The sequence below is a fragment of the Melozone crissalis genome, unplaced genomic scaffold (assembly GCF_028551555.1).
Source record: "Melozone crissalis strain CALT ecotype California unplaced genomic scaffold, PUWL_Pcris_2 ptg000013l_1, whole genome shotgun sequence".
Classification (NCBI taxonomy): domain Eukaryota; kingdom Metazoa; phylum Chordata; class Aves; order Passeriformes; family Passerellidae; genus Melozone; species Melozone crissalis.
The window spans coordinates 16,040,347-16,064,816 of NW_026535791.1; the positions used below are offsets into that span (position 1 = coordinate 16,040,347).

At 37.7% G+C, this 24,470-nt stretch overlaps 1 protein-coding gene across 1 annotated transcript in view; it reads left to right on the forward strand.

Moving 5' to 3' along the window:
• Positions 1-24,470, forward strand: part of VWA8 (von Willebrand factor A domain containing 8) — a 182,787-nt gene that overhangs the window by 152,750 nt on the left and 5,567 nt on the right. The window contains exons 38-43 of the mRNA XM_054271880.1: positions 5,879-5,987; positions 6,724-6,880; positions 9,619-9,727; positions 14,401-14,526; positions 16,336-16,494; positions 24,166-24,264. Of these exons, the coding sequence (XP_054127855.1) occupies positions 5,879-5,987; positions 6,724-6,880; positions 9,619-9,727; positions 14,401-14,526; positions 16,336-16,494; positions 24,166-24,264 (759 nt within the window). The remainder of the gene's footprint in view (positions 1-5,878; positions 5,988-6,723; positions 6,881-9,618; positions 9,728-14,400; positions 14,527-16,335; positions 16,495-24,165; positions 24,265-24,470) is intronic.

Consider the following 24,470-nt stretch of genomic DNA (forward strand, 5'->3'; position numbering starts at 1 on the left):
CTTTGCCATTCCTGAGGCAGAAATTTGCTTTTGTTGCTGTGAGCCCCACAAAGGAGCTTTCTGGCAAGCAATCCTGAATGGGAGGCACTGACACCTCCTGCACCCTTCAGGAATTTTAATGAAGTTAACCCTGTCAGGATACAAAAGTAAGCTGCTGTATTAAAAGACTGTCCACTCTCCAGCCAATTTGCAGTGTTGCAGTGTCAGTTACAGGGCAGGATGGCAGGAATATCTACAACAAAAAAAATTATCTGCGTGCCAGTCAGTATTAAGGAAAAAGCCCTTCACATTTTACTGGAAGCTGTCGCTCATTGATTACTTTTCTATTCAAAGCTAGAAATATTTTCAAGCTTGTATGACTTCTGCTTACAAATACTAAAAGATATTTCCTAACCTGTAACCACGAGTTCTCCATCTGCCAGCAGTTAAGTCTGAGTACATGTTCTGTCCCTTTTTTTAGAGAGCCAGCTTTTTACACAACTGTAATGGAGGTTTGGACAGTGAAAGCTGTTGGCTCAATCTCTTGCATAAACCTGCCAGGAATAAATAAAATTTCAAGTGGGACAAGACAGGAGAAGATGAAATTTCCTCTCTTTCCCTGTCTCCACAATAAATACAACTTGAGGAATCTTAGTCTTAAGTTAGTGGTAACAGACTTGAAGGATAAGGAGCTGATGTATGACTTAACATACTTGGGGGAATGTTGTTAATAATCTGAAACATGAATGACTGAATAATAGATCTTCTGAAATGTTCATTCAGTTGACTTTGCTCAAGGTCTTTTACTCATTACACTGGATACTATTATAAACATGTTAATAATAGAGCTATTAATATACATTCAATGCAGATGTACTTTGAATAGTACTTGCTAGGATACAAAAGTGCACATTGTGCTGCTTGGGACTCTCTTTAAATGATTAATCTTCTTTTTAATTTTTTTTCTTCTCAGTTTTGTTGCAATGTACAATTAAGATTACTGGATGCTAAAATGTCATTAAGGTCACCTGCACAAAATCAGCTGAAGCTAAATTTGATAATGCTTTTGGTCAGTTTTACTCAGAGAGCCAGAGAGATTTTTTTGCAATGCATTAGAAGCAAATGAATTCTGAAATCAAATGGGAAGTACTGTATTGTGAAAACAGCTCATATGTTAGAATGAAATATGGGGGTGTGTGAGGCATCAGTAATTTTAATAATAGAGTACAGCATCCATCTTCATAATTCCCACGCTTTTATTGTGGCTTATTTTCTAACGGGTCATGTGAGCTCTTTTCTTCCCATAGCTGTGACAGTGTCCTGTAGTAGTGGCAATGCACAGTGTATCTGGGTCAGCTGTGTGATCCTCAATACAGCCTCTGTCTCTTACTGAGGGATTGTGAAAGTGTCAAAAGTATGCCAGTGCTTCCTTACTCTCCAGGGGTTAATGTTATTAAATTAGATGATTTCACATCAGAATTCAATAGAACTCAATCCCACATTCACTTAACTGGTATGAATGTGGTTCGAGATCCACTTCCAAAATAGTTCAGATTTGTTTAGTACACAGTATGCCATAGTTTGTCTGACCAGCTGAAGTCTAGACAAAACTACCAGCCTTTGACTCATCTTTGCAGTGGCCACTATTACAGATTGGTATGTGTTTAATGGCTGTTTGGCATAAGTATGGCACAGATGTGAAACACCTGGTTTCACTCTGGTGTTGAGTGCAGTAAGCCATGTAACAGACTTCTTTCAGCCTCTTTATCTTCTTCATGAAGGATGGTAAGATCACTTAGTTTCTAAACTGAATATGTTTGTATCAGTTTTCCCTCTGCAGTTTGCTCTTAGAATCCCAGGGTTGTCGGGGGGAAAAAAAGGGAGAGGGGAGAAAGTGCAGCCATGTAAAAGCATTTTGTCACACATTCATATTTTTCAGAAGGAACTGATCTAGAGCAAGTTGTTCAGATGCCATGTATCTCTCACTGAAAATAAAATCAGTGTTTAGTTCTATTCCTGCCTGGCTACCCTTACTGCCAGGAGTTAATGGATGTGTAAGAGGCCAGACCAGAAAATTAAGTCAAAGCATTAACAAGTCATGGTGTTTGTTGTTGTTTCTTAATCTTCCTTTTTCTTAAGCCTTTCATGCCATTGCCTCTTAAGAAAAGCACATTCCTTTGGCATCCTTCTGACCTGAACTGTTCATATTCTCTCACTCAAAATTTTTGTTTGTTTCATTGAATTTGAAAGACCTACAGAGCCCGCATCACAAAGTTGTTATGAAGGTACCCCATTATCTATTGCTATAAGTGCCTGAGAATATAGAAAGAAAATGAGAGAACAAAAGTATTTGAAACCAGAGACTAAGATCATTGAGGATTACTGACAATTAGGACTCTACAGAGAATAAAATAAGAATTGTGTATTCCAGGAGAGGATGGTAGTTGTGCTACTTGTGTGATGAAGACTTTGAAAAAAAAACCTTCCCAAACAGGGAGTGGAAAAGTGCTTTCACACTCTGATTGCGAATCACCAATATATGTAAACAAGGTTAGATAATTTACAATTGAAATATGTGTGCCTTGAATGTTTTGGAAATAGTGGGGTTTTTGGAAATCAAAAGGAACTTTCAGAGGGAAAAATTCAGTTTTTCCAGCTATTCTTCTCTGACCTGTGCCTCACAGCTCAAGGCTGCAAGGCTGAATTTGTGTGTTGTTTCACAAAGCCATAATATGCACACCAGGCAGTATGCAATCTGCACAATGGTGCAGTAATGAATAGTGCCTTTCAGTGTGTGTATAGCTAGGAAGAGCACATACTTCTCTCAAGAAGGGGTGATTAATCAAAACTTTTTGAAAGGAAAAAAGTTCCTAGAAGTCTTGCAATTAGATTCAAATGGAAAATACTCAGGAGGGGGCAGGTCAGCTTTTAAGCAAGGAAATCATTTATATATTTGAGAAATACCCATCATAACAGTAATAGAAAACTCATTGTAGAAATTACAGTGAGACAAGATTGGCAAAGCTAGTGTGGATTTTAGGTTTGCTTGAGTCCTTTGTCTGCTTTTAATACTTGTTTTTCTTGTCTTCCTTCTCACTCTAGACAAACTAGATATTTCCTGCTGAGTGTTCTTCAGTTTCTCAGGTTCCTAATCCATCCAGTTTTGGATTCTGCCCCTTAAATCTACCTTTCCAATAGTTTCTAATGTCAAGAATTCCTCCAGTCCTCAGAGGGGTGACTTACCTATGGCTCTTCCATCTCTTTATATTCATCATGCTGAAGAATTTATCATTATCTGAAAGTTTTTCTCATCCCTTTTTTTCCTGATCCTCCCTCTGATTTCATGTCATGGCTCATTGATTTACTGTTTATTTATTTGTAAAATACATCTTCAGTTCTAATATAGGTATTTGATAGTCTAACTTTTAGTTTATAGAGGTGCTTTCAGAGTAGAGACATTTTGTTGGCTGTAAAATTACCCTGAAACTTGTAAAATTACCTTCCACAGACATGGGAATGGGAAGGGGAAAAGTCTGACAAGTCAGTGAGGGAATTATCTAAGAGCTCACAGAAAAAACAGGGAGGTATATCCAGAAGATTCTCTTCAGAGAATCCTATCCAGAGGATTCTGCGGTGTGCTAATATAATGCAGTTTCTAAGTATATGGTAAACTTGAAAAATAATTACCCCAAGCAAACCAGTGCTAATAGAAATTGGCTGTTAAAGTATTCAGAGTTAGCAAAATTCTACTACCTTTTGTCTGCATAGGTGATACTTAAAAGAAAAGTAGATGAAAGTGCTGCAATTCACTGGCATGACATTTACACATCTGCTGGTGGTGTTCCACTCCAGTATCTTTGAATTTTCAATTATTTTATCCATTCAGCTATTAACTATACATAAAAAGAAAAACAGCAAACAACTCACATTCTGAAGCTATGATTGATTGTGATCCTTGTTTCTTTTCTTCTTTCTCAACCAATTTTTCTCAAAGTTTTAACAGAAATAAAATGTTGGATGTTTGGTGTCCTTTCAAGAAGAGAAAGCAAAAAAGTCATTATAAGATTGAAGACTTTCTATTAATCACATGCCATTTCAAAGTTACAAATACTTGTTTTAATCAGATTTAATCAGATCAATATTGTTGTAAAATAAGTTTATACTAGAAACTTTTCTAGTGCATGTGTCCTAGAACCACTATTTGTGAACAACTTACACTTCAGAAAGTTTTGTGAGCACCAAAGCTCTTTTGTCTACAGACTTTTTTACTGAAGATTTAAACAATGCTTGTATTTCAAAATGTTTAGTGGAATTTTTCAGTGGAAAAACTTGACAAAAATAGAATATGACATTTGCACCACTGGTTATAGTTATGTTTGTTTCATAGAGCTTTCTTTTGAAGAAGAAATATTTTTCTATTAAAAATACATAAGCATGAACATGTAAAATTTTTGCCTAATTTCATGTTTCTCATTATAGAATAATAGTTCGTTTCATGAGGCTGAAACTATCCTTTTGTGTTTATAATTTTGTTTTAAACTAAATTGAGCAATTTTTGTTAACCAGTGTTTTCGATAGGTTTTAAATCTACCAGTGATGCAAAAAAAAGAGTGGTTTATTTTAGAGGAAATCTCTTAAACCAAAAAAAGTATATAACCCTAAGGGTAGCATGCTGTTGTGGTTACATGTTTCTCCCTATACAAATGTTAAATGGATGTAATTTAGCAGATTAGATTTTGATTTTACACTAATGACGTGGTTCACAGAGGATGTATTGTACCTCTTTGAATTGATATAAATTCTGTAAAGGGAAAGAAAATGATGTTTTGAATAGCTGCCAGGACAGTGTTGTTAGAGCACATGTTTTCAGTTCAAAAACATGTGTGGAATTCATGTCAGCATGAAGTTGAGTTTGCAAGACAGTGAATTCACTGCTCTACAGTGAAAACCCTGATAATGCCAGTGAACTTCTGAGAAGGCAATAAATCATAGTTATTGGGACATCTAAATTCGTTGGAGAATTAAATGTATTATGGTAGATAAGAAGTTAATTTTAAGTGGTTAGAGATATTACTTTTCTATCTCAGTCACTGGGTTTCATTAAAAAAATGTAATGTGGCACTAAATTACAGAAGATTAGTAAGGGGCAGTTCACACATGATTCACTGATTTACTACATGACTCAGAGTTCCTAATGGGAAGGAGTATTTTTGCCTTCAGTCACCCACTTAAGTCCAGCCCCAGCCTAAAGTGACTCAGCCCTGAACATCTGGCAGCTGTTGGCATCCAGCTGTGCCGTGAGTCAGTGGCGAAAGTGCCATCAGCAGACAGGTCTGGGAAACCCAACATGGCAGCACTTCTGGGGTCCAGGCAGCAGGGTTGAGAATTCCATGAGCCTGTCATTTGAACTGGCCATTTGCTGGCCATTCTCATCTCTTTAGTCACTGTTCATGAAAGGAACATCAGTCTGCCCATCTATAAGGAAATGTGGGGCTGCAGTTGGGTGCACATGAAATGTGTAAATGGATGTGCAGTGCTGTGGATATACAATACTCTGAGAAGTGTTTGAACTGCAGGTCATTCTGTCTGCAGGGGGATTTTGAGTTATGTTGGGCATTTATCAGGAAGCAATTTCTGGTGTGGATATGAACAGAATGGAGAGGGGTTTAGATGTGGCAGGAGCCTTTGTTCAGGTGTGAGTCTAATATGCCACTCAGGAGCCCTGTTTTACTTTGCTCTGTTCTGAGGTGGAATGCATTTATTGCATTTATTGCATTTATTGCATTTATTGAACTAATGCTGGTCCTACAGCTGCTCAGCACACCTAGTAGTTATTATTAGGTTAAGGTATTGTCTTTACTATAAGAGATATTTACATCTCTCTCTCTCTCTTTCACAGATAACCATTGAGAGGGAAAGTGGTTTGGATGTCAGCTCCCCCAAACACGGAAAAGTGGATCCAGCCAACATGCCACATGTTGGTGGAAATATGTGGGCTGGTGGAACAGGTTTTTCATCGTTTTTGTTTGTTTGTTTTTTTAAATTCATCATTGACAGATATCTAAGGGAGATGCTGTGCTAGTCAAAAATGGTTTTATACAAAGCTGTCCTCTGATCTATTTTACCCAATACAGGGTTGCTTCATTGCCAGTAAAAGAAGTATTTGCAATGTCTAACTTAAACTGTATGTAGCAGATCTCTTCTTCAATTATATTTTTTTTTTGTTTCCTTTTACTGGCCGTACAGAGAACAAGAAGCTACAGAAACTAGGCTGAGTCATTCTCTTAGATGTCCCTGTAGCTGCAAAAATTCAGATAGTGTAGGCAAGAGGTACACAGAACAGGCAAAGTACCTCCTAATTCTAATAAGTCATTATAGTGGTCACAAGATAATGTGATTTGGAAGCAGTCTAAACCAACAAATTCTAGAGAGAAGACAGAGTCTGGGACCAGGAGCTCTGAAGAGATGTTCAAGATTTATATGTTCTGTGGTTCCCCTTTGTACAGTGTGAAAGCCATTATGAATCAAGTCTCAAGGAGCTATAAACACAAGTATTCTATGGGAGTTATTGTTTACCATGATAGCTGTTAGGTTTTGAAAACCTTTGACAATAAATATTTCAGCTGGGGATTGTTAACATTTTTGGAACATGTGTAGATGACAATGGAAGCTTTTAAGAAAATTTGTTCTTATTTTTTTTATCAAGTGTATATTCCTAATGTTTTTTTATCTCAACCATCTTAGGTGGGAGAGACACTGCTGGGTTAGGTGGCAAAGGTGGGCCATATCGACTGGATGCTGGCCACAGGGTTTACCAAGTGTCCCAAGCTGAAAAGGATGCTGTTCCTGAGGAAGTTAAGAGAGCTGCTAGAGAGATGGCTGAAAAGGCCTTTAAACAGAGGTAATGTGAAAGTCTTTCTTTGCTTTTCTGTTTCCCAGAAGAATTTGAAAGAGATGGCTGAAAAGAATTTTCTTTCTTACCTGCATGTATCAGCTCCCTTACCTGGTTCATTATCACTCAACAGAGATTACCAGCACATGTTCTTTAGCTGTTCTGGGCAAGATATATGGAGTGTTTTATTGAATTAAGCCACAGTGTTAAAATGACTGTGTGATATGGTAAAGTACAACATAGCTAGATGGAGAAGGAGATGGAGGTAAATATTTATCTTTTTTAAAAGAAACAGATTATATGAAAATTTCTTTGAATTATGATGAATCCAGATTGTATGTTGTTAGGAATTAATCACTTAATAAGTCTCTTTCAAAATGGACCACTTCAAGCAAATTGCTTCTGTTTGAAAGCTTTATAGCCAGATGGTTAGAGAATGGTGCTAAAACTATTGTGGGTTTGATCCCTGTATGGGCCATTCACTTAAGAATTGGACTTGATGGTCCTTGTGGGTCACTTCCACCTCAGAATATTCTGTGATTCTCTAATTTGAACTATTAAGCTTCAGCAGCTAATTAACACAAACAGCAGGTCTTCTCAGCATGAGTGTAATGTGTGACTACCAGTTATTCTTTCCCAGAATATGCACAGAGATTCATATTTCTTCCACCAACTGAACTCTCAAGTCAATCTCTGGTATTTTATATTAAAAAAAGCATCCCCCCTCTTCAAAATTGCTTCTGAGCTGCTTCACAATAGAAACTATGGATATGTATGGTCTTGGATACTGTACATCTATCTATCTGTGCATATGTCCACCTGGCAAGCTTTGATGAGTTTCTACTGCCTGTGTGGTGATTTACTAAAACAGAGAAAAGGGGAAATTCCTGGCTACTGCTACATGCTGTGGGAACAATACAGCTATGCCCTGTAAAATCTGGGTATCTGTACATGAGGTAACAATTCCTGTCCTGCAAAACCCAAATGGGCTGGCATGTACCAGCTGCAAATGTAGCCTATTATGAAAGCACATTTGACTTGGATCATTATTCTGTATCACTTGTGTAGTTGTGGGAACTAACAGATAAAAATAGGGAGGTTGTAGTCCTCAGGCTGGCAGAAAAAAAAGAAAAAGGAAACTGCAGATTTCACTACTTTGTTTATACAGGATTATCAGGAGAGGAGAAATTCCATATAAAAGTTATTGATGCTTTCCTGGCTAGATAGTATTTCTAGTGGTAAATATCTTAAATTGCCCTATTTGACAAAAATGAAATTAACTATTCTGGAATAGATGCAGTATTTTTCATTATATTTTTCTGAACTATCTTTCACTTTGGATTTATGTAGAGTGTAACAAAGTAAAACGGCACGTGAGCTTCTTTTTGTTTCTTTTATAGATCTAAAGATACTGAACTCTGTTGGCAGGATTAATGAAATTAAATGTGCAGCACTGAAAGTTACTTTTTCCTGCCTCTAATGAATAAGAGTTGCCTATAGTGACTATAGTCTATAGTATGCAAAACGTCAAATAGAAAAAGACATCATAATAGAGACAACAAAGATTTGATGTTTGATTTTAATATTATCTTCAAAGGGTTGGTCTAAACAGCATTTCTCAGGTTTACTTCATGATCCAGGCAATTAACTTGTGATAGTGTTATAAAAATTTGCCATTAAAAATAAAATTAGCCTATACATACTTTACTATCCATTTATAGTTCAGTGAAAAATACTGTATTTTTTAAACGCTGTGAGTGAGATTATGCTTTTATGAAGTGCTTGTTTGGAATGGGCTGGACACAGATAGGCCAATATGTTTTAGCTCAGGACTGAACCCAGCCACATGCTGGGGGTGGGGTGGGCAGGTACGTGACTGCTGCCTCTCTGAGTGATGTTGGGTCATGGCAAATACTGAACAGTGAGCACTCCCAGCATATCTGCCTGTTCCCTAGCTTGTTCTTCACTGCTGGACCTCTGTAATTACATTCCAATGGTGAATTTCACCTGTTCTGCTAAGCTATGCTGTTCAAAAAGTGGTACAGAACTTGAAATGGACACATCTTTGCTTATAAAAAAAGCATGTATCTGTTTTCATGGTGCAGGTGTGCTCTCTGCTATGGGCCTCTGGACAGGATAATGCATGACTCATTTTCTATGGGGGGAGCACGTTTTTGTTAATGTTAATTTAAAACTTCTTTGTTTCAAGGTTTCTTCATTTAATGAAGCACAAAGATAAGTATTTGAAACAGTTACTATTTTTAAGAAAAGTATTTGAAACAGTTGCTATTTTTAGGTCTTCAAGGACAGATTTTATAGTATTTTCCTTAACCTTTGTGTTGAAGCAGGAATCAGGATATGTTGAAAATACTCCGACAGTGAAGTCAAGAACTCGTGATCCTTTTATGTACAGATAGCAACACCTGAGCCAACAAAACCTGTCAAACTTGATCACGCTTTTCAGAACCTCTGATGTACTTCTCAAACTTTAAAGCGTATTGGGAGAGAGTGATATATTAGTAACTTTAAATTAGTTTTAATGTGATACAGTCACTGTAGACATTGGTGAACATCTGCCTTATCAAAAATTCACAAGAGCAGCTGCCACTTCTCTGATTCGTCTCTTCTGTGTGCTTGTTGCAGTCTAAATTTCCCTGTTACCAAGTAAATAAACTTTTAGTTTAGTAAGTAAATGGAAGATATGCATGTTCCCTAAACTGTTCTTAGCTCCTTGTTCTTTCCTTTAGATTGAAAGAGATTCAGATGAGTGAATATGATGCATCAACTTATGAAAGGTTCTCTGGAGCAGTCCGACGTCAAGTTCAGTCACTCCGCATCATCTTGGACAATCTGCAGGTAATCTTCGATTCTCTGATAAAGGAACACAGGGAGGTCATTGCATTAGCCCCAAATACTGTCCTGCTAATATCCTGTTAACATCTGGTAGTCATACCTTTGAAGGCTAAAAGCAAGTTCAGGTTGTAATCAGTTAGGAAGAACAGTTTTATATTTCTGTTTTAAAAGGCAGCCTACATGTGAATCCCAGTGGTCATCTCTACATGTTCCATTATTCCCATCCCACACCTTACAGAGAGTACTTACTCAGGAGCACAGTTTTCTGACAGAAAATACTACTACACATTATGAAGAGAATTTGTAAAGGTGTGTAGAGCCCAGTCTTTGTCTTTACCTCCAGTCCAAGAGTATTTTTTTAGCTGTGAAGTGCAAATGCCATAGATATTAAAAGAGGCACCCACTCCAGGTAGGAGCTTTAGTACATATGCAGCTGAAAACATGGATTTTTCTCAGGTTTTTTTAACTCTTGGTAATAGGAATAGGCATAGCCTAAATCTCCTAAGTGGAGACTCACCAAAACCACCAGTTTGCCTTTCTTCTGGTAACTGGCATGGTGGTTGTTCTGTTTTTTTTTAATACTAATGTTCATATACAGGGTAAATAAAATTGTAAGTGCATTGTTTCTAGGAGGCATCTGCTAATCTTCAGTGAAAATTAAAGGAAAAGTGAATTACTCCTTATAATACATATTTGATTCTTTCTATTGAGGGCTACTAACCACTAGTGTATATATAGCTTAGTTTATTAGTCACTGTGCTGTGTCTTAACAATAAAACTGAAATACAGAAAGAAATTAGTCTGTAGGATAAACAGCCTCCTCCTGGACAAAGAAATCCAGTGCCCTGGTATTGCAAGAAAGAAGGGTTATATTTCTTTGCCTTATTTTTACCTTTAAACCTTTGTAGCTACAACAGCATTACTATAATCACATATATACACAAAGAACCATTAACCAGTTTTATTATGAATGTACCAATTCAGAGAACTCCTCCTGTAATGAACATTTAAGTTGGGCATAATTAGGTGATTCATGTACTTAATATGTGTTTCAGTTCAGGACACAGACTTTTGGCTTATAAAGACAGGTCTCTGTTGAAAAAGAATTGGATGTAAATCTCAGTTTTGTCTGCAACATCTATATCTAGGTGGGTTTTTAGCACACATGCTATTGGAAGCACATCTGGGTATGAAGTCAGTAAGTGAATCTCCAGTTTAAAGTATTTTTTTGAGTCTGTCTTATGTCCCTTGGAGTCAAAATTCTTACATTCAGGGGTCATGTTAATCATAACAAAAAAATAGCATGTTTTAATATAAGGAGGCATATCCTCTTGCTTTTTTCAAAAAGGTCATTTTAATATCAAGGCAAAGTTTTATAAGCTGCAGTATTTTATGAGACTTTGCTAACTTCCTGCCAAAACCTGTAACAGCTAACCACAAAGTTAGGAAATGTACTTTATGATGAATAAAACAAATTACTGAATTTGAAAAAGCTAGGCAAAGAATAAGAGCAATAGTGAAAGGAAATTTTTAACTTCATAAATTTTATATAGATTTTGGTAAGGATTTTATTAGAAGATGAACTAGGAAAATGATGATAAATTACAATAGGAGTTAATTAGTTTCAAAATGCCTTTTGTTAATAAGGAAGCTGAGTACAAACACATTTGATGTGAGGTTTTTGAGAGGGAAAAAAGTTGTTGAATTCTTCAGCATGGTAATTCATACGGCCCTCAAGAAGAGCTGTGTATCTGTCTCCCATTATTTTCTGTGTAGTCCTGTGTACACCCTGAGTTCTCAGCTAGAACAGTTTTCTTTCTGTTATGAGTCAGTCATTCCTTATATCTCAAATAAGAAACCAATGACAAAGTTCATTTGCAGTAAAATTTGCAATTCAGATTGTCTAGGTGTTTTTAACTTTGTGAAAATCCCAAATTACTTTCTCAGTAGAGAATGTATTTGGCTTTTTAAAGATGTTTGAGTTTGCTTTGTTTTAAAATTGTGTTCACATAATCCAAATATGTTGCCCATGTTCATTTAACTTGGATTATCCCTTTAATATATGCCTTTTTATTCTTATTTTTGTGGGTTTGTTTAAAATATATTAATTTTATTAATTTTTACCTCCCTAGAATCAAGAGGCTGCAATATGGTTCTAGTTGTCTATGGCTTGCCAAAAGTTAGTAGCAGCAGAAAGAAATTTTTGGAATAGGCAGATCCTTCAAAGTGATACATAAACATAGTCTGAGAATGTAATTTCATTGTTCATTTTGCTTTTTATAACTTGCTGATTCTGTCAGCTCTTTGAACAACGTTATCAAAACATAATGAGTTTTTGTTTATATTCTGTAGAAGTAGCGAAGCCAGAAGTCCAGGAAATCCTGTCACTGATGGGCTCTTTCTTCTCTCCCCTGAAGCTTGTCTGTCTGAACTCCAAATTCAAAAGGTTGTGGTCAGTCAGTCACTCAGAAAGACCTTCTTTAATGTGAGGTGACTTGCTTTCCAGAAGGTACTTCTCTGATTATTGATGATTGCAGAGAGAACTAGGGGCAACTGTCCCTGTAGCTTCTGAGCACCATTTAGGCCCCTACATTTAAACTGGGCAAACCTGAGCCTGAGTTACTGAGCCTGCTGGACACTGTCTGATTTAGACCATGTAGGGACAGTCTGGTTATAGCAGCAAGAGTAAAATAGTAGCAGTCCTATAATAAGCATGGCTTGGAAAGCTGGAAATATGAAAAACCATGTGCCCTGCCAGTAGTATTTTCATTATTTCAGCAGCTAAGGGAACATTTGTGTAATGTTTTCCCAGAAATAAATGCAGACCACAACTGGCAGTGTTTAATACATCCTCTACCATTACAAGCTACATATTTAGATGTGATAACGTCACATATGCAACTTTTTCTCTGACATTTACAGACAAAGGCGTGTAATTATATTATCAAAACAAGGTGTGTGTGTATGTTAGTGATGGTTTTCTCTTAAAATTGTAAATGCTTTTAAACTGAAAGGTTTTTTTGGTGGGACACGTAGAGGTCACTGGGAATTCGCAGGTGAATGTTACACTACTCTGAAGGCAACAAAGGGATCAGTGATCCTATGGAAGAAGGGATTTAACTTTCATCTCAGGCATATTTAATGACTGCAGAAATTCCTAGTTGGTGGTACAAACAAACTCATGGATGCCTTGCTGCCAAAGTGGCTTAAAGCTCAGTTGACTGCAGCACCATGGAAATGTAGAGAACACAATTGGTGAATTCACAACCTCAGAAATATTTTCAACTTTCCCTTCTGTGATTTACTAAAAGGCTGAGGTTTCCATGTTTTATGGGAAACATTATTTTTCCTTCCCATCAGGAAGCATCTGTAAAGCTTTTGATTTTGTTAATCAAAACATTTTTCTGTGGCTTTGTAGTCTTTCTGCCCATTTATTTTGATGGGCAAGTAGTCCATTAATCTTGAGTAATTATAGGCAGTAGTCTGAAGTCCAGAACTCCTTCTCTACACACTGAAACAAAACCTCATATATTTAGTCCAAAGCAAAATCAAAGATTCTCTGAACCTGAAGAAGTCATTACCTGCCTGTACAGAATTATAAAGATTCATCCTTTCAAATCCCAGGCCTGCAGTTTACTGAGGATTTGTAATATAAGACTTCCTGCTCATCAGAGAAGAATTGATTTTCATTCCTGTAAGTCAATGTTTAAGGCAGTTTGAGTCCTGTTGGATATTTGAATTTCCTCCAGTTGCTGACCAGAAATTTGCTGACAGGGCAAAAGCATTATATGTATACAAATTCAAAATTGTCTTTCCTTGTTGGGCTTACTACTAGGATGACCATTTTTAACACAAAGATTTAAACAAATTAAATAAATCATAAACCCCATAAATACAGACTTTGCTGTCTTTACGGGATCTTATGTATTATAAATCTATTGTGCCTTATGTATGATGAAGCTAAGCTTTGAAAACATGCTTAAAGATGTTGCTTATAATATTAAAGCACATGAGTCTTCAATCTTAACTGCATGCTCTGTGTACAGGAGTTCCATGAATGTTTGAGTTCATGGATTGTAATGTATTTTCATCAAGTCAGGCTGTAGATAACCAATGTCCTTTCAACTAAAACAAAAGAAGTGCTTATTGGACTGTCTCTTGAGTATCACGATTTTAAAAGTAGGTTTTTTTAATTTGGAATTAGTTTATACTGTTAATACTGCTTTAAAAGCAACCATTTACCATTGCCTAAAGTGGATAAAATGAACACTGTTTAGATTTTAAGTCACCCAATGGCTTTTTCTTGTTCTGTGTGGATTGAAAGCACCTAACAAATGGTCAGGTTGTGTGTCCCTTCGGTTGTATGTGTATCTGAACAGGCCTTCCACACACATCTTCAGCATATTTGCAAGAGGAAGGGTTAACATTTTCGCAGTTCCCAGTTATACTCCCATAAATGAAACTACTGAAAAAAGACCAGGTTACAGAGGGAACATGTTCTTTGTCAGTGTTGATTTTTCTTTCAGAGAAGACCACAACAGCTGCGAACACGTTTTTGGATTTCTTTGACTTAGGCCAAAACTATCACATCATTACAAAGAAATTAATGTGTATGTCATGTGCAGTAGGCCTTACATTGTCTGACACACACTCACATCACATCTTTTCTGTTGTAGGCCAAGGGTAAAGAAAGACAATGGCTGAGACACCAAGCTGTTGGAGAGCTGGATGATGCCAAAATCATTGATGGGCTGACTGGAGAAAAAGCCATATATAAACGACGTGGAGAACTTGAGCCACAAGTAAGTGTCCAACAAGAACCAGGGAAAGGTGGAGAAGAGCTTAACCAGTTTGCTGATTTCATAGTGACTGTACAGTGCATCTCTTTGGAGTTTGAGTAGGTTATATGGATGAGAAACTCAGAAAAATATCTCTGGCTTGGGATGTCCCTGGCACACTGGATGGAAAATTTGCTGTACCTCTTCTTATAGTCTTGCATAAATATTTCCTGTTGGCCACCCTCAGAAGTGGGACACCAATCTAGGCAGTGCTAAGTTTTGATCCAGTACAACAGTTTTTTTATGTTCTTAGTTTGCATTTTGATGATCAGAAGGCAGTTAGAAGAAAAGATTTATTTTGTTTGCTTTTATAGAAAAAAGGGAAATATTTTCTCACGAGCTTAATTTTTGTTAACAAATATGCTGATCCCTTTGGAAGTTTAAAAAAAGTGTTTTACAAATATATTTTCCTTATTCATGGTACAAAAATAATTTCAACTTCCACAGATACTTGGATAGACAAGAATAAAAATTATAATAGAAAAAAAAAGTGTGAGGAAAAGCCATTAAGATATGCTAAAGTTGATTGTCCTATAACCTGATTCAGCCATTCCTTAGAAGGCTTTGCAGTTAGATCTGTGTGAGTCAGCAACAGTGAAACCACTTGAATCAGACCAACTAAACCTCACCAAAACTAGTGGGGCTAGTCCATAATATTTAACAGTAATACTTAATGATAGATTGCAATTTTTAAGTGCACTAAGTTGGTTTTGTTAAATGGCTGAGTACAGCATCTTTTTGCATGTCAGCTACCCACATGTGATAAATCCCTGGTTTTATTTTTTTATGCTATTTGGTCCTTAGGTTGCTTTGAATGATTTACGTAATTTGCCACTGCTTGTGTGAAAGATCAGTAAGGGAAAAGTGATTGAAATATCAATTCTCGTTTTTTCAAAATGTATTTTACTCAATGTATCAGTTTTAAGGCTATGTAAAAATGATTCATTTAGGGAAAAAATGTAGGATTTAATGGGCCTTCCTTTGTTTCTGGGAGGGCAGAGATGCCACAGTCTATTAAAAAACAAAGTACAGAAATCCCTTACAGGTAAAAGGAACATTTTAGCTATTTGTTTATATTGTGACTGGGATTTTTTGTCAGGTCATCTTTAATAGCCTCATACTTAAATCCAGACACATCTCATTGCATGCTAAATAAAACACCTCCCTTCAATGTACTGTGCCAAAAATTGTTAGAACAGATGGAATTTGTTTTCAGAAAAAAGGAATGGTTTCAGCATTAGAATGAAGATGGAACTAGTAGTTAATCAGAACAAGATTTCAAACATTTTTGGAATGTTATTAACCTCAGCAGACAAGTTTTTACAGTCATATACAGTCACTGTTAGTACTACATGCCAAGGAAAAGCATTTCCATTATGAAATGGCAGGAAAGAGCAGAAAGAGCTCTTTCTGCCAAATTTGAGAGTTTCTTTACTGAAATAAAATGTTAATAATCAAAACGGAAACAGAATTTTTTTTTCCTGACAAGCATGTGTGGAATGTTTTGAGGTATTTTGTTTCCAGACATTGAAGGTAAGAGGAAGCAATGAGCTGAGTTATCTGTCAAATAACTGGTTTGAAATAGAAAAATAGTTGGGTTTTTTGTTCTTGGAAAAAAAACAAAACTACAACAGCAAAACCAAACAGTGTTTACTGGATAAAATTTTCTTGATTTGCAAAGTGCATTGGGTTTCCTTTTGGAATATTTTGTTTTTACTGATGTTCAGCTTTCCCATTTCTGGTGGGTTGAGTTCTGTGGTGTTTCCCTGGCAGCCGGGGAGCCCCCAGCAGAAGCCCAAGCGCCTGCGCCTGGTGGTGGATGTTTCGGGCAGCATGTACCGCTTCAACGGCGTGGATGGGCGCCTGGAGCGCTCCATGGAGGCCGTCTGCATGGTCATGGAAGCTTTTGAGAACTATGAGCACAAATTCAAGGTAATTGCAGCTGGGCTGGGAGCTCTGGGGTTATTGCACAGCCTGTGTGCAGCACTGGAAAAAGTGTTTCAGCAGTCAGTCTAGCCAAAGAATATTATTCATCCCCACAAGGAAATAAAGACATTATTCTATTTCTAGCAACCTGAAAAATAATACTAGTGAGAGGGTAGGAAACATTACACATTTCAGCAGGGGAATATTCAATCTAAGACTTTGATTTAGTGAGATTTGGTGGGGTTTTTTTCTGGTTTTATCTGTTTCTGTGAGAAGAAACACTGAAGCCTACAAAACACATGTAAATATGAGCTTCAGGACATGCAGAGATACAACGTCCTTCCATCCGCCCCGAGTGCACACAGTCATGGGAAGAGACCAGACTTCTTTGTCCCTTCTCTCTTCTAGTTAACTGAAAGCAAGAAATAATTTCTTGTGCTGAAACACACTAAATTTTATTTAATGGTAGCCTGCAAATGAAATGTGAATAAATTTAATGCTCTTTTTGTCTCAGTAAGCCTAAACAATGTCTAGACCATGTTTCTTTAGCCATAAAGAAGATAGGAATGGCAGTCTCCAGTTAATTCTGGACATACACTGTGTTTAATGGAAGAATAGAAATGTCCACTACCTTTACTGAAGAGCATATCAAACATAAGAATTAAAATATATCTGAACAAAACATAAAATCTCCTAAAGAAAGTTAATAGAAATTTAATCCAGATCAATTCAGTCAGGTCTGCTTCACCTTGTTCCTCCAACAACATGATTCTACAGGTTTCTGTGCTTCCATAGAGTCTCATGTACAAAATCAGGCATGTGCTTTTCAAATGTCTTCTAAAGCCCGATCATGCACACTTCTATTTTTCAAGAGAAAAGTATATAAGAGGAAACAGGCGTTAGTTTTTTCCTAAGAAAACAAGGCATGTCCTACAATCTTCTTTGGCAGTAATGCTTTCTTGCCCTTAAACTTTATTAAATGGAGCATGTTGCAGAATTTCAAACAAATTCTAAACTATGGTTTTCCTCCCAGAGTCACATTCCTGAAAACATAATGAAAATATGCTGGGTAGAGAGTGATGCTGTGTAATCCTGCTGGAGGAAAATGCTGTAACCATAAGCTTCTACCTTAGCCCAGAGAAGCCATGTAGGAACTAAAGTGTAATTTAAAAAATAATTGGAAATCAGGGCTTTATTGGTTCTGCTGTTCATGTATCTCCTGCTCACTGATAATAGAAAAGTTAAGGACAAATATTTACAGTGACAGTGCAATTATGCAGCATGATTTGTGTAACTTGGTAAATCAGGCATATCTGAGCAACACAGATATGAGTATGGCAAAATGCAGGATCATCCACACAGAAAAGTAGTGGGCACAAGTATAAATATCATATACTGTGGTGTAGTCAACATGGTTTTGTAAAGGGAAGTAAGTGTCTATGTGTGTGACAAGCAAGGTTGGTTGGTTGGTTGATAGAGTCTCCTTATCCAAAAGCAATTGACAAAGTCCCTTGCAGAGGCTTTTGGGGATAAAAGAGAAATCCCTTAGATAAAGAAAATACTGCTAAAAATACAAGAATCAGCCTAGGTGGTCAATTTTTAGTGGTGGAGTTGTGGTGGGATCTGTGCCAGCATCCATGCTGTTCTGTTGTTCTGTATATATGAGTGATCTGTTAAAGGGGATGAGAAGGTGACAAAAGTTGCTAATTATGTGAAGTTATTTAAGAAAGTAACAAGGCAAATCCAGTTACGAGCAGTTGGATAAGGACCTAGCCATAAATGGTGACTGGGAAGTAAAATGGTAGGTGACATTTAGTGATTTTCAATGTAAAGTACTGCAGGTGGAAGAAAATAGTTTTGATCTTAAATACACAGGGAGAAAGTCTCAGCTTTCTGTGTTAGTCCTCACTCCCAGCTATAGACTGGTACCCAACAAAGATGTCTTGCAATTATGTTGGTGTGGTTCTTTCTCACCACACCAGCTGTCAAACAAGCTAATGGAATGTTCTAAACTATTACTAGGAGAAGAGAGAAGAAAGGAAAATGCATGGTAATGTTGCTATAAGCATCCATAGTGCATTCACTTTAGAAGTAATGTGTGCAATTTTGCTCACCCATCTCACAAAAGTTCTTGTAGAGATGAAGAAGAAAAGAGGGTAACAAAGATTGTAAAGGGTATGGAAGTGTCCCTGTACAAGGAATGACTAAATAACTAAGCAAGTTACTTAGTAAGAATTGCTCAGTGTGGAAGAGATAAAAATCAAGAAGCTGATAAAGCCTTGACTATAACAGAAATGATGACCAGGGGACAATTGTTTATTCTGCTCTTATTTTGAGCAATAAATTATTTTTCATTCACACAGCTGAGGAAGATGGCTTAGAAAGGGATAACACTGGAGAAGGATGTAACACAATGGCAGACAGCTATTTGTCCTTATTTCCAGTGCAGCTCTAAAGTTGAGAACTCAGAACCCTCAAGTGCATGCTAAAGGAATGACATGTAGAACTTGACATGCAGCCAGGACACTGTGGAGAATTAGTTAAGATCACTACAAACTCACTTCAGTTCTGTGATTTTAAAATCTATGGGTGAGGCTTCAGAGAGCAGGAGAGGTAGTGATTTTTTCAAAATATCACTGACTCTCTTCTGTTCAACTCTTGACACTTTGCATGACGCTGCTGATTTTTCTCAGGACAAAGCTGAAGGTTTGGTATGTGTGCAAAAGTAGCATACATTTCTCATCTCTAAGAGAGAAACCATTTGAAAAAGAAGAACACACAACTCTGTAGTGTTCAATTAAAAATCTGCAATATATCACTTTTTTTCTTTCTTCCTTTTCCTTATTCTCTTCTTCCCTGTTTTTATAAAAATAGACTTTTTTGCCCTTCAGATATGCCTGCTGTTATCTGTTCCTGTTGTAGCTCCATCTGCATGGCTCACAACAACATATGCTGCAGATTTGAGGGTTATCTTGTAAAACATGTGTTGAACCAAGGGGATCATCTAGCTTGTTAAGCAAAGGGGATTTACATAGTAAAGTTCTCTTCAGCTATCTAACTGCAATGCAGACTTTGGAAAGCAATTCCTGACTTTTGCTCAGGATGACCTTTCTGATGGTGCTTGGTTTACTTCTCTGCTACATACAGTTTTGAATTAATCAGATGGGCTTTTTCTTGGCTGTTTTATCCTACCCAGCTGAGCTTTCCTCATGGGTGGTACCCCTTGGTATCAAGAATGATGTTGATTTTCTGATGATCTTAACAGCACTGAGTGAAGGTAGAAAATAGTTTCTTCTTGCCTTCTTATACAGAATAGCTGAGTATTGGGTATGTGACTGCACCAAGCAGGTAAGGAAGTTACCATTTATAAAGTCAGACAAGTGCAGCAGGTATTTTTCAGCTTTTTATGCTCATGGGGGCATCCTCCCTACTTCCATTTCCCATAAGTGCAGGTAGTGAATCATTCCTTGTCAAGGGGAAAACAGGAAACCTATCTTCTGAACATCCCATTTTAGGTGCCAGTTGTTTGACAATGCACAGAAGTTCTCTTTTTTTATCTGAGGTAGTACTATGTCTGTCACAAACTGTACGTTTTTATATCATCCCCAGTTACTGTGATTTGCACACATAATGGCAGATTGAGGAGGCATGTCCAGTAAATTATCCAACAGCAATTTTATGAAGCCTTAAAACTATTGTGACTCAGTAAATAGCATATTATGTAACTGTTAGGAAAAGCCTGAATTGTTATTTATAGCTATATTAAAGGGATATTGAAGATTTTATATGCCTCTTTTAGCATTCTGTGTTTGTAAAATTTACTGTGGAGGCAGCATTGCTAATTCAGGAAAAGAAGAAATGGTCCACATGTTTGGCAGAATAGTTTATTTTAAATAATAAACAAAAGGTTTAAAATAAATTCAGAAAAATAGAATGTTCGGTGTTGTCCAAAGAAGAGATGAATTTATAAAGATCTAGCCCCCCAGCAGAGTCTAATTCACACTGCCTTTTACATTCAGCACACATCTTCTTTCAGCTTTTTAAATGCCTTCAGAAATTAAACCTTTTGGCATGGCAGCTGCAGAAGACAAAGTCTTCCATTTTACCCACTTTAGGCAGCAGCAACCATCCATTCAGTGCAAAATGTGGCAGAGGAACAGAGATTGCATTAACCATTTCCTATGGAAAGAAACCAACAAAATGATGCTATTTCAAGATGCATGTTTACATGTTGTGTACCCTGAATAGAGCAGTCCTTGTCTCAGTGTACCTGAGGCTATTGGAAAACAAACTCTGGTGTACCACAATAATATATTATTTCAATTAAGCTGCACTATGGCAAATGTACTTTGCTTCTGGATTTGTCCTGAGAGCCTTTGCTTGCAATTTGGTAAAAGAAAACGGAAGTAATTTTCAAGCAAGATTGTATCACAGCTTTTCTCTCACTGTAACTCCTTCCACATAAATCCTTCTTAGGGAATTTATGGGGAAAAAGCATTAGATTGGATCCCTGCTTTTCAAAGGCCCTTCTTCTGTGCTTGTCTTTAGCTACTGCAAAGGAAGGAAACTGGTTTTGACAAAGTCTGCATGTGCCTGCATGTGTTGGGGTTGCAAGTTGACCAGGACTGAGGAGCTGTCTGTAGCATTTCTTTACAACGAGTGCACCAAGGAAATACGAAATCACTAAGGGTTCATTTACTAGAACACAGATCAGGAGGAGGTAATAATTTCCTGCAGGAGAGATTTTATTTCTTTGCCATTTCAGAGTGAGCTTCTTTGCTCCAGTTTTGCTCCTCTCCCAAACTCTGTTTTCCTGAATTGTGACAGATTCCATACATTCCCCTGGGCAAACATTTCTGTTTTGTCACCTCTAGAACTTTGCTGTGAGCCTCCCCCCTCCCAGGGAGCATCTCCCAGCCCGCAGTCTTATGTTGATTTAAGTCAATCCAAGTCAGTGCAGCTACATTCCCTTGCTGTGAACTCATCCAGCCTCACAGTTTGGGGAGCTGATCTTCCCAAAACCAAACTCACACTCATTAGATTTTGGCTACTCCTGGTCCTTGACTTGGCTTCCAGAGGGATCAGAGGACCATGAGGACCAGCACATGGGGGCTGTTGACCACAGCTCCTCTTTTCCCCAGCGCAGCAGGATCTCACTCTGTTCAGGAGGCCCTACTTGACCCAGAATGCAGCAGTCAGGATGAATCAAATACCACTTCTTCCCTGCTGCCTCACCAAAGCTTTTTAAATCACAAATAGCATAGTAAGCTGTCACCAAAGAAACAAGGAAACTGATAACATCTGCTAAAGATAAGCACACGTATCGTATCGGGTGCATGCATGGGCACACACAAAGAATAATAAGCAGCTCTCTGAGCAGGGAGCAGACAGGACATGATGTTCCCAGGTGGATGCCTTTCCATGCCTGCAATAGTTTGTTCAGATCATTTCAGCCTCGCCTTGCCTGTAACCAGGTTGTCTGTTCCCGCCTTGTGCAAGAATGTGAAGGGGGCCCTGCTGTAAGGTCAACATCTAAGGTTTCATCAGGAGATACAGCAATTCCCCTTACACAGGCTGTCACACTGAGTTTAAACTCAGACTGTTTGAGATGAAAGCTTGGTCTGTTACTGATGTTATGTCAAGAACCACAATGATATTCCCAAACAGCAAAGTTTGGCTTATTCCCATGAATTCAGTATGGGAGAGCTGACACAAGGACAGCCAGTGGGAGACATCCAGGAAGCCAGGAAGGAGCCCTCTATGAAGGGATCAGCCTTTTTACACAGGAGAATGGCAGCATTTTGCTTTACATAGTTAGTTTGTTGATTTAAAAGTGATCCCGAATGCAAAACTGCTTAGCAGAGGATGTGCAAGGTTTCATAATTAAGAGCCTACCCTGAAGATGTGTGGGCTTTTCTGACATTGCATAAGAACCACGAGCACTGTATATTTTCTGCTCCATTAAACCTCTGCTTTATTTAGTTCCTCTGATTTGAATAGTCTCTAATTTTTAAAACAAAACTCATGCACACATTCCCTGTGTGTGGTTCAGATTTTATTAAACAGGATATATTCCTGTTTTATTTAGGAAGTATGTTGAATGTAACCCCAACATTATTCTCAAAATTTGTATATTTTCTTTTGCCATGTCTTCATATCCATAAAGAGAGAGTCTGAAGCATTATTGGTGATAAGAAATAGGTTTTGAAGAGAAAGCATGTGGTAGACAGCAAGCTTTAGGTGAGGCTTGGTAGCAAATGCTCGGCGCGTAAGAGTTGAGGAGAGCAGAAATGGGAAAAGCCAACAGAGCAGAAAGAAATGGGATTGTGTGGGGACTAGATTATATTAAGATTTCCTAGGGGAAGGAGGTCTGGTTTACGTGGGGCTGTCATAAAATGGTCTGACCTTGGGTGAAATAATCTGCAGTATGTGGTACATTTGCTCTTTAACAGATTGAGGTGTCACCTTTAAAAGTGTTGTTCCAGCTGCTCTAGCTTTCTTTTGATACATTTTTAAGCAAATTAGTGATGTGGAAACAAAAAGAGCTTTGTCTGTAAAGACTGCCATTTCTCCTCTCTCTGGGACCTGACTTATACCAATTAAAGTGTCTTTCAATAGGAAAGAGAAGGCAGAAAAACTATGAGGAATAGACCTGCCTTTTACCAAATGATTATGTGGGAATTAGGGATGGTGAACCCAGCAGGAACCTGTAACAGTGCTTGAAAAAAAGAAAACAGAAAGGTAAAATACTGCATCAGAGCTCCCTGTCAGGCAGGGGGGAATACAGGCATGTTCATGTTGAGGAATTGCCAGCTCAGGTCTCTCTGGGCTCAGATTCTGTACACTGTGCTCTCTTGCTTGGTGTAGACAACTCTTAAATCCGTTTTTGTCCTGCTCATGAATTCTCCCTGGGGTGGCTGCCACATCCACAACACAAAGGGCAGGTCAGGACCTTGCCATAACTCAGCTTGTCTTGGTTTTCATGTAACAACAATGAAGCTCTCACATGAAACAGAGGCCTTTGCAATATTGCTTTATTTGTTCACCAGGATATTTGAACTATTGTGGTTCTACATGTCAGTTTTGCAGCATCTCACAGGAGAATGATGTGCACACCATCTCCCTTGAAAACATACAGGGGCTCTTGGAATTCACTTCTCCACATACTTTCAGCAATGGCTTTGATCTGTTATGCACAAAAATAAGGAGTGCTGATTTTCAAGAAAGGGGATTTGTAATACTTTTTTTTTTTCAGAGCAGAATGAGGTCACCAAAAAGATTCATCAAACATAGGGGCTACTCTCAAACAATGTGCTTCTTGTTTGTCAGACTCAAGAGGGTGAAAATTGCTTCTTTAAAAGAAATACGTGGACAATATGAGAGGGCAAGGTCTTGATCTTACACATCACCATTCTGCAGTTGGTGGGATGATGTGAAAAACAGATCATGGAAATGAGGAACTGTTCCTTAATTTCATTATTTGGCAATTCTTTCCTATCTTTTCATGTCAGTGAGAAATTGCAAGTAGTTCCCTTAAACAGCTCATAGACAGAAACAGGGAACAGTACTTGGGGTCTTCTGTTGAAAATTGCAAATTGTCTTTGATCTGTCCTATGTCATTATAAGCCAATGGCCACTTGTGACTAACAGGTGACTGATGATGTTTCTTTCTTGTAGTACGACATCGTTGGACATTCGGGAGATGGCTTCAACATCGCCTTGGTTGGGAGTGACAAAGTTCCCAAGAACAATAAGCAAAGATTAGAGATTCTTAAGGTAAAAGTGATGCTGGTAATAAAGGATTTTATGACTGCAAAGATAAAGCTGTAGGCAGGTCACAGAATACAAAACATGAGGATAGTGAAATAAAGACAAGAAAGCAAAAATCTGTGTATTTCCTTAAATTTAAACAGGACCTTACAGAGACATGGCAGAAAACAAATTGTGCCAAAATAGTAGAGGCTGAGTATGCCTTATTCTGG